At 29.1% G+C, this 11,020-nt stretch overlaps 1 protein-coding gene and 1 long non-coding RNA gene across 3 annotated transcripts; one reads left to right on the forward strand and one right to left on the reverse strand.

Annotated features, from left to right (window-relative positions):
* Positions 1-167: 167 nt before the first annotated feature.
* LOC107930273 (uncharacterized) lies at positions 168-1,130 on the reverse strand. The gene is made up of 2 exons (XR_001693004.2): positions 921-1,130; positions 168-594 (listed from the first exon to the last, which is right to left on the reverse strand). It is a non-coding gene; the product is annotated as an uncharacterized lncRNA (long non-coding RNA).
* A 3,682-nt stretch (positions 1,131-4,812) lies between these two features.
* On the forward strand, positions 4,813-8,898 carry LOC107930202 (pentatricopeptide repeat-containing protein At5g66520). Of its 2 annotated transcripts, XM_041076964.1 has the most exons (3): positions 4,813-7,376; positions 7,791-7,855; positions 8,274-8,898. In XM_041076964.1, exon 1 carries the CDS (start codon positions 5,420-5,422, stop codon positions 7,067-7,069), a length of 1,650 nt encoding a protein of 549 aa, XP_040932898.1. In that variant the 5' UTR covers positions 4,813-5,419; the 3' UTR covers positions 7,070-7,376; positions 7,791-7,855; positions 8,274-8,898. The 2 variants fall into 2 exon arrangements, with proteins under 2 accessions (XP_040932898.1, XP_016717282.2); XM_016861793.2 differs by lacking the exon at positions 7,791-7,855 and having other exon boundaries at positions 8,274-8,897.
* The last annotated feature ends 2,122 nt before the right edge of the window (positions 8,899-11,020 follow it).

Consider the following 11,020-nt stretch of genomic DNA (forward strand, 5'->3'; position numbering starts at 1 on the left):
ATGTTTGGTTCGGTCCCTAATGAAGTTTCAGGCATTTTTCAACAAGACAGAGCAATGAGTACTTTTGATATTTTTAATTTGATATAATATTATTTTTTCACCAGAAAAAAAGTTGTATACCAAACCAAGGAAAAGGTGTCACGTTATCGGTATTGATTGACGGTTAATTGATGAATGATTAAGTATATTGTAATGGTCCATTTTTGCCCGGGCTTACATCAAGACCCAAAACCAAAATAAAACAAAAATAATAAAAATCCCAAAATTAAAAGTCCAATACAAATATTTGGGCCAAAAAATAAAATAAACCCATTTTCTAACCAAACACCCCAAAACCCTTTAACCCAATTACATAATGTCTGACCCAAATTCTAAATTTTCAAAATTCAATAGAAATTAGCCTAAATAAATCCCTAACCCATGACCCAATAATTCTAAACCCAAAGCCCGAAGCCCGACATACCCAAAATTGTTTCAGCTTCTTGTGAATTCCAGAAGAGTCTGGAACAAGCTGGAACGGCACCAGGGTTGGTCTCACACGAGAAACCCTTGCGTTCAGCCTCCACGTCACCAGGTCTCTCTGTACGGCCGTACCTGCAAAGAACACACAAGAAGAGTGATAACAAATTTTACAGAAGATGACAGCGATGAAAATGGGATTTCATTTTCTTTGTAAATCTAGGCTATAAAAAGCCTTGTCTTGTACTCCATTTTTTTACGCATACAGAATATACAAATACACGTATACTAAATACTAGAAAAAGTATTTCAAAAACAGAGTTGCAAAGGTGATTTTGAATTTTATTTATTTATTAATTTTTTTTTATTCTTTCGGTTGAGCCATTCTATTCTGTTTTTTTTTCTTTTCAATCTTCCATTATTTGAAAATAAAAAAAAAGAAAAGAAGGGAGGGATCTTACTTCGTGAATTCGCCATGGACTTTCTTTGCTTCATTGAAATTGAAGACAAGGGAGGAACCTTAAGGTGGCAAATTGATTTCATGACTCAAATTATAGTTGGCAGCATCTGCTAAATGAAACCCTAAGAAATTGGGGCTGATAGCATTTTTTTTATTTAGAAGAACTTGCTGCGTTTTGGGAAAGAATGGGGAAAGGAAGGTTAAATGGCCTGATATTGAAACGGCACCGTTTCAAGGGGAAAGAGTAACCCGCGCGTTAACTCGTTGGGAGACCCAGATCCATCCTTGTGCGCATAAAATGGTTTATTTATGCAGAAGACCCCTCCTTTTTTGCACTACATTATGATTAAGTCTTTCTTGTAACTGTTCCGTTTTAGGTTTCCTTTTAAATTTTCCATAAAATTTGCATCAACTTGCATTTTAACCCTGTCTCTATGCAGTGTTTCAGGATCGGGGATAATTCCAATATTAATCCCTGTAAATTCATGCATGTTAAATACAAACCCATTTATTATTTGAGGCATATTTTCGCTATAATATATTCTTTTCATTTCTACTTTAAATTTTTATTAAATAATTCATTAGATTTTGATCATAGTTTTGGATTTGAATTTATTTATTTATATATTTTGAGATACTTTATTAATATGTAGATATTTATTTATTTATTTTTGTTTTTTTTTCATTTATATTATTTGCAATGTTCATATTAATTGTTCTATTTGTTATTGGTTATTTATTTGTTGTAATTTGGGATAATCGAATTTTCATATTGTTGTAAATTATTTTATGTAATGTGTTATATGTTATTGTACATGTATATGCATCATAATAATTGGTTTTATTCCATGGATATTATTAACATTAGATTATTATGAATAAATTTAATTATTTTTTTGGTCTACATGATATATATATATTTATTTTTTAAATGAAATCACATGATATAATCTCTTTCAAATTTATTCGTACATCTTTCTTGCTTAAAAATCTCACATATTTTGTGTTATTTAAATTATTATTAATAAACATATTTTTTATTTTATATTTAATTTGCATCTATTATTAAAGCTAAGATATTCTTATACATATATATATATATATATATATTTTAAAATGAACTCATACAATTGTGTTTTTAAAATTATTACGTATATAAGTTATGTTTAATTCTATAATTCATATTTCAATTAAATAATATTTTGACATATAATTAATTCTAACATTTTCCCACATGTATATGGTATACTTTAATTTATTTTTACTATGATATAGGTTATTATTTTCACATAACTTTTTGTAAATATTTTTCTATGTATATATCTTCTTTTAAAATTATTTATGTATATAATATTTTTAAGAACTTTTCTTTAATAATATAATTTATTGTATTTCATATTTTCCTCATGTTTTTTTATACATATATTTTACTTATATAATTCATATATTTACCTCATTTTATGTATCATTAATCTTATTTTATTTTTTTTAGCCAATATTTATTTGTATACAAAGGTTCCATAAATTAATTTTGTATATTATTTTATATCATATATTGTTATACTTTCATATTTAATATTTTATTTAAATTATCTTGTGAATTATCATCTTTTGAATAAATTTGTGTTTTAAATATTTTATATATAATTTGATTTGAACTTTATAATAACTATTTCAATAAATATATATCCCAAGTTTTATGTAAATGTGTCAACTTATATATACTATGTAGTTCTTCATTTTTTATGCACATTTTGTACATCATTTTATTTTGTGTTATAATTGTGTAAGATACTTTATATTAATTATTCATTTTCCATGCTTAAAAGTTTTGTTTTTTACAATGGTTATTAAATAAGGTTATTTGTATTTTGAGTATATTGTTTCATATTGTTAAACAAAGTTATTTGTATTTTGAGTATATTGCTTCATATGTTTTTTTTACAATGTATTAAATATTTCATCAATTTTAAAATAAGTAAACATGTTTTTAAATGAATTTCTAAATTTTTGTTATTCAAAATTTCGAAATAAGGCAATATCTAGTGTTTGGGGAATTTGGAAAAGTCGTGCTCAATTGTACTGGGTATGACTTTCCCGAAAAACCAAATATTTAGATAACCTCTTTTATAATTTTTCAAAAAGTCGAAAATTGATCGCATCTTAAAGGTGTAAAGGATCATATCCAATCGTACTGGGTATAAAACCGCATATCTTTGAAACGAAAGATTTTCGATCACTAACTCGAACTATTTAAACATTTTTATATATTTCGAAAAATCTTTTCTTTTAAATTTTTGATATAAGGACAGCATCAAATCAATTTGGTACCAATTTGTGGGCGTAATGAGGGTGCTAACCCTTCCTCATGCGTAACCGACTCCCGAACCCATTTTTAAATTTTTGTGAACCAGAATTGTTTTAAAATGTTTTATTAGGTGATTCAATCACACTTAAACAAAAAGTTGGTGGCGACTCCATACTTGGTTTTAAAAGTTGATTCCCATTGTTTTCAAAATAAAAAAAGGGTTTCGACATATATATTATAAAATTATAAAATTTATTAAATATTTATATATTTTATAAATTCTTTTATTATAAAAAATGAACTTGTATATATATTATTTTTTATTTTATAAAATCTTTTTATAATTTTTTGAAGGTAAAATATTTTTATAAGTTTATTTTATATTTATATGTTTTGAAAGTTTATATGAATAAATAGAATCAAGTATTACAATACAATTACCTTAAAAAAATTATTACAACATAAACGAATTAAGAATTAAAAAAAAATTCTTATAACATCAATATACGGTAAGACTTTGAAACTCAAATATCAAACCTTATTAATCCTAAATCCCTCTACCTTTATCTGCAGGTGAATGTCTCATTGATTTTATATAATTTATATGTAAGTTATTATATATATTTTTCCTAATTTGAGCTAAAAATAGAAATAAATTAATCCAATTGATTCATGATTCAATCATGATTCACGATTTAATTTTAATCTTTTTGTTTAGACTGATGAAACAGTTGATTTCTAGTCTAATTTATTTGATTGGTTGATCTAATTTAATTTAATAAATATTTAAAATTTATTTATCATATGCAAGATATTAAATTATTCTAATATCAATCGAATTTATTTGTTTTTTACTTTTCAATAATTTAAATAAATTTTTTAAAATTTTCACAAATATTTAAAAGATAATTATTTTATCCATAGTTAGTAGAGAAAAAAGTTCCACAAGGAGGAGTGTCATTAAGGGTAGGGGTGTTTAAACTTCAATTAAAATCAAATTAATCGACTGATCTAATTCGATTAATCAATTAATTAACTGATCTAATCTAATTAGAGGTTAGTTAAAGATTTTTTAGAATTACGGTTAATGGTTAATTGAGTTCGAAATGCGATAATTAATCGAATTTAATAAATAATATTATATATTATATGTATTAAGCTAAATAATAATTAAAAAAATAATTAAAAAATAATCTGGTATGATAATAATCCACAAATGTAAGAATATGGTATGATACCAATGTATCCTTATAAATAACAATGTATAAGATAATAATCGACATTTTAAAACAATTATTTTGTCTAAAAAGCTTTATGAAAGATTCTAGTATGATACCAAGTATCCTTGTAAAGCTTTCTTTTAAGATTCTTACATTTGTTTTTAAAAAAATTAAACTTTTGAAAACAATTTTTTTCATATTATACATAATTTTTTATTCTAGATAATTTTATATGAAATTTTAATTTAATTTAATTTTATATAATTTTATATATTTATTTTTTTGAATGAAATATATATTTTCCCTAAATATGTGCAATTTATTTAAAATCAAATTTTTTTTATTGATATAATTTTATACAACATTTAAATCATGGGATAAATCATTATTTTGAGTTTAAACTTGACATTTTTTTAATAAGAGTTTGAATTCTTTTCATGTCTAAATTAGATTGGGAACTTGGCAATTGTTCCAATATTGAAACTGAACTTGGCAACCTTTTCTTGCATTGAAGCTTGAATTTTTTTAAGTGTAAGTTACTCTATAAATTTGACAATTTTATTCATATTGAGATTTGAATTATATGGTTTTTAATGATTAAGTTGAATAAAAAAAATTTCAAATCTTTTATGTGCGAACATTTACTAATAAAAACAAGTTTAAACCCCAATAAAAAAATAATTGTGAATTTCTTAACCTAAATTAAAAAAAATTTGCAAGCCTTGGGAGGAAAATTACCAAGTTAAATTACAATCAAATTTAGGTATACTTATATCGAATTAAAATTAATTTATGCATAAATTTAAAACGTATCAGGTTCCAGAATCCAGATAAACCAGGATCTGAAAGTAGCTCTTTTACCACTACACCTTGGCTCAGTTGACGACAGGCGAAGTTTAAGCAGTGAAGACAATGTGTTTTACGTATTGTGCACGTTGAATCTCAATGCTATTCCATTTTCTGGACTAAAATATGGTGGAACCTAAATGCCCACATCTCAAAAACACCATCTTTCGCTTAATCGAAGAGTTCAAGAGTCTGAAAGAGCTCAAACAAATTCATGCCCACATCATAACTTCTCCAAAGCTGCCCAAACCCCATCAAGAATATCTCATTACTCGCCTCCTCTTCGCTTCCGCCCTCTCAGAGTCCGGCTCTCTTTGCTACGCCACCAGTGTTTTCAAATTCATAAAGAACCCAACACTTTCTGTATATAACATCATGATTAGAGCCTACGCTTCCAAAATCAGCGGCGCAGATAATACACACAATTTAAAATCCTTTATTCTCTTCAAACAAATGCTTTTTGATGGCATTTCACCGGATTGCATTACGTTTCCTTTTGTTATAAAGGAATGCGCCATTAGGCTTGATAGTCGTGTAGGGTGTAGCATTCATGGAGAAGCCATTAAATTTGGATTGTTTTCTGACGTTTACATTCAAAATTCTTTGGTAAATTTTTATTCGGAATGTGGGTTTTTGAACAGTGCCAGGAAGTTGTTTGATGAAATGCTGAAAAGAGATATTGTTTCTTGGAATTCGATGATTATTGGGTACTTGAGAGGTGGGAATCTTGACATGGCATTAGAATTGTTTAGAAGCATGGAGACGAGGAATATTATCACTTGGAATTCGATGATAACGGGTTTTGTTCAGGGTGGGAGGGGAAAAGAGGCCTTGCAATTGTTCCATGAAATGCAGAATTCAAGTAGTGATAAGGCTAAGCCGGATAAAATTACAATAGCTAGTGTACTTTCAGCTTGTGCTTACCTTGGTGCAATTGATCACGGGAAATGGATACACGGTTACTTAAGGAGAAGCGATATTGAATGTGATGTGGTGATTGGAACAGCATTGGTTGATATGTACGGTAAATGTGGTAGTGTTGAGAGGGCATATGAGGTTTTTAAAGAGATGCCTAAAAGGGATACCTTGGCATGGACTGCTATAATTTCTACATTTGCATTGCATGGCTATAGTAAAGAGGCTTTTGACACGTTCAAAGAGATGGAAGCCGTGCTAGTGAAGCCTAATCACGTCACATTTCTTGGGTTATTGTCAGCTTGCGCTCATTCTGGCCTGGTAGAGAAAGCTCGCTGGTGTTTTGATATGATGAAGCGTGTTTATTCAGTAGAACCACAACTTCATCACTATGCTTCCATGGTTGATGTTCTCAGTCGAGCCGGGTTATTTGAAGAGGTAGGAGAGCTTGTTAGAAGTATGCCAATGGAGCCAGATGTGTTTGTTTGGGGAGCATTACTTGGAGGTTGTAAGATTCATGGGAACTTAGTATTAGGAGAAAGGGTAGCACAGTATTTGATTGGTCTGGAACCGAGGAATCATGCATTTTATATTAACTTGTGTGAAATATATGCCAAAGCTGGGAGATTTGATGATGCGAAGAGGATTAGAGCCTTAATGAAAGAAAGAGGTATCAGAAAAGAAGTTGCAGGCTGTAGTTTAATTGAAGTTGATGGGCTCGTTCTTGAATTCTCAGTTGAAGGATGGCCTGTGCCAGTAACTGATGAGATAGTGCTCATCTTAAATTTATTTAATAATGAGATAAAAGGGGAAGGAACCATGCATTACTGCAATGGGATATTGTTAGATTCACAAAAATGATGACCATTTGTGGATTATTATTTGGTAATTCTCTACTTTTTCTTGCTGGAACTAAGTTTTGCTAGCGGCTATTCCATTCAAGGGCACAAATCTATGCTGATCTGATTCTTGATTTTTCTTGGACCATCCGTGTTTGACTCATATTCTGACATAAGAATGGTTCCTTCAAATACATGAAAAACTTTTAAAACATTGAAGATGGTTGTATTAGAAACATATCTATATCCGATACTCACGCCCGACCTTGAGTAACATAGGCAAAAAGGCAATCATTATCATTACAAAACCAGAGAATTACATGGCAGAGGTAAAGCTCTCCATCTTGATAACACAGTTAAAATTGCTTGTTGTTGAAGGTTCAGACTTTTGATTCTTTGGTATGTTATTGCTGTTTCTTTCTTGCCCTAGATATTATCATCTTTTCTTCCATCTCCTATCTTTTATTCTTCTTAATTTTATCTCAGATTATTGCTAGTAGCTTAAGAACAAGTAATGGAATTGAGGGTTTCATGCTCGATCAATCTTCTATTCTCTGTTTTATTTGCACTAGTTTGTTACCGTTTTTAACAATTTTCTGGAACCATAGGGACCGGCTGCGTAGTTATTGCCATTACCAATTATGTGTTAAAATTATGGTTCAAGGCAGAAGTATTTAGTGTTAGAGATGTGTGACTCAAATTTCGTTATTTGTTAAAGAAATAAAATAGAGAGGCTGATGCAGGTCTCAAGGCACAATTTCAGACCCATGGATGTGATGGATTACCAAAGTTCAACATTCCACCATAGGTAAAATAGGACCATGCCGCACAAGTTGAATCCGTACAGGAGTATACTTTTTCTATTAGGCATTGATTATAATAGGGTTGTTTAATAAGTGTAATCAAACTTCTCATTTTGTGTGTTTTTCAACATAGTGAATTTTTCTTATTCTGCCCATGGTTTTTCCCGATAGGGGTTTTCCAAATAAAATCTGTATTTTTATTTTTTCTTTCTTATTGCTTTGTGATCATTTTTACTTCCATTATTGGTGTTGATTACAACATTCAGTAAGCATGAGGTTCGCATTTTAGCATCTGCAATTTTTTTTTCACTCCTACACTTCTACTGTACCGAAAATAAAATAGCAATCAAATCAGCATTTGAAATTTATCTTGTTATTCGCAATTTTGTTTCTCTTTATATGGTATTGTTATCTCAATTGCAGGAAGATTCAATCCGTTCATGGCAGAGATCAAACTGGTGAGTAATGACTGGAATTTTGAGTTGGACCGAACTATTGGCAATTTTAAGAGCAAAGCTTTGGCATAAATTGTCCTTGAATGTGGGCGGTTGGGCCGCGGTCTGATGGCTCATTTTACTGCAAGTGATATCATCCTGCACCCATCATCTTTCATGTTCTAGAGGTTATGAGTTTAAATCTTTCCATACACAAAACTCTTCAATAGTTATGATTTTACTCGTTCAGGCATCGTGGGATGAAGTTTGAAGATAAAGCTTTGAAAGTGTGTCATTCTTTTCTTTTAGTATATTTACAATTAGTTCATGCATTTTTAATAAGAGCAAATTACTGTCAACTCACATACCACAGATAGAAATAAGATCACTTATGATTCAAACCCATGAAATGAGTTTTTGAATGAATAGTCAATGCTGCTAAGACAAGAGCTAGACTCTAGTGGTCATTCTTCGGTGCGACGTCCAAAGAAAATAATTCTTAATTTGTGCAATGTTTTACGTATCAAAAGTAATATTATTTGATTTATTGACAATGCATAAATGCAAGTATATTACTAGGGTTTTAAATATAAACTCGTGTGCTAAAAAGTGCTTTAATTTAATTTTTGATCATTTTAATTTAATCAAAACGAGGTTTTCTTGACCTCTGACATCCGTAATTTTAAGTGTTTGGGTGCTGTGGAAAGGGATGGGTTTATTGATACAAGCAGCTTCAATATATGTGGGCTGCAATGGAAACTATCAAGAGATAGTGAAGTAGTATTGGCTTAATCTGACTTCTACCTTGTTTTCGTCCATCACATCCTCTTTCTATATGTTATTCCATTGAAGTATTTATTACCATTGCCTTTTTCACTTTCATTTTCACTATCCAAATTGTTATATTCTACAAACTTAAGTTATTTAAACAGAAAACTTAAACACATTTTTTTTATAAAGCAAAATTATTCCAACAGATTCGAGATTTATTGCCTGGAAAATATTGTGGTATTTGTTCCATCTACTAGTTAAAATAAACATATTTTTTACATTCATAACTATTGGGGCTCCAAAACAAATTAAGCCCAGAACCAAGATTAGAAGATTAAAAGTAAATGGGCATTTGAGAGAAGTAAAAGTCGGGAGTTAGACTTGTAATATTATAAAAAGGGATTTTGTGGACGTCACTCTCTTTGAATTTTGCACTGTCGATACTGCTTATCAAATGCTCTGCTTAATCTACATTATTTAAATTACTTGTGATCTTTATATTTAAGTTAGGTCTCTCTACATCTTTATATTTAAATTACTTGTGATCTTTATATTATTCCACCTTAGGATGATTGTTATGTATAAACACAAATGATGAATAAAGATAGAATAATAAGGTTGAAGCGTTGTAATATATGTGGATTCACTTCAATTTCATTATGTTTGAGTCTTTCTCGAAACTATTTTAATTTTGTTCCAAATATATTTCAGATATTAGTTAGGTTGTGCTCTGTAACGCTTCATTTTTATTATAATTAATTTGAATATGTATTACTTGTAATTGTTTGTGTAATTGTTGTTGTAAACTTAATCCTTAAGATTTGTGCATAACTTAAGTCAAGACATGACTTGAATTTCTTTATTCAAGCTTTTTTTTTTCCCACCAATTTTAACTCAATTTGATCTAAGTTCATTATTTACTATTAAAAAATAATATTTATTTTATAATTAAATTTAATAAAAATATTTTTATTTAATAAATAGTAATCCAAAATAATCCTATCAATTTTTTAAAAATCATATCCAAACTCCAATCAAGTTGGGTATAATTTATATTAAGATTAATATTTATATAATTAAATTTAAATAAAATATTTTAACTTTTATTTTAAATTTAAACCAATCTTTTCACTTTTTAGAACATATTATGGGGTGCTGGTGCAATCATCAAAGAATCTTACAGTTGGGCAAAGTAGTATGCTTCTATCTTTAAAGCGTCAACTTCCAAGACACAAAGAATAACTATTAGTTTACCTTTGACAAGTAATTGGGTGCGATTGAATATGGATGGTTCAATTAAGTTCGATGATGAGTTTGCTACAACTAGGGGATCAGTGTGCGACCGAAACAAATGGTGGATCTTTGGCTTCAGTAGATATTTGAGTAGTTGTAATGTGCTAAATGTGGAACTATGGGGCATATTGGATGGACTGACACTTATATTTGATCAAGGTTTTGAGTGTTCTAATTCAAACTGATAATCTTGAAGTTGTTAACGCCATTCAGAGTAAATCATTCGGAGATTTCAATTTTATTTTGGTTAAGAAAATTAATCAACTCTTAGCATCCATGGGGGTATGGAGATTATAACATATTCCTAAAAAAAAAGTCACAAATGGCCTTATCAAGATAGTTAAAGATAGAAGAATAATATTAAGATTGTTTGAGGATACCATGAGAGGGATTAGTTTAATTTTTTTTATATTTATATCGTTTTTCTTTTCCACCAAAAAGAAATAATGATAGTGTGTTGATACTGTTGGTATAACGGCTCAAGTTCAACCACCAAATCCTGGAAAATTGCATTAATCTTTCCCTAAAACATCTAATGATTTTTACTGTATATTTGTCGTCTCACGTATGCAAATTTGCTGTTGCTTTTGACTATTTTATTTCATCAAATTACGTTCAGACAGTTCAACAACTTCCAAAAGCACATATTTTATTTGTACTATGTTTTTTTAA

Source organism: Gossypium hirsutum, chromosome A09, assembly GCF_007990345.1.
Source record: "Gossypium hirsutum isolate 1008001.06 chromosome A09, Gossypium_hirsutum_v2.1, whole genome shotgun sequence".
Lineage (NCBI taxonomy): Eukaryota > Viridiplantae > Streptophyta > Magnoliopsida > Malvales > Malvaceae > Gossypium > Gossypium hirsutum.

Coding starts and splice junctions, on each gene's coding strand:
- LOC107930202 (XM_041076964.1), top strand. CDS start 5,420: ATGGTGGAACCTAAATGCCCACATCTCAAAAACACCATCTTTCGCTTA.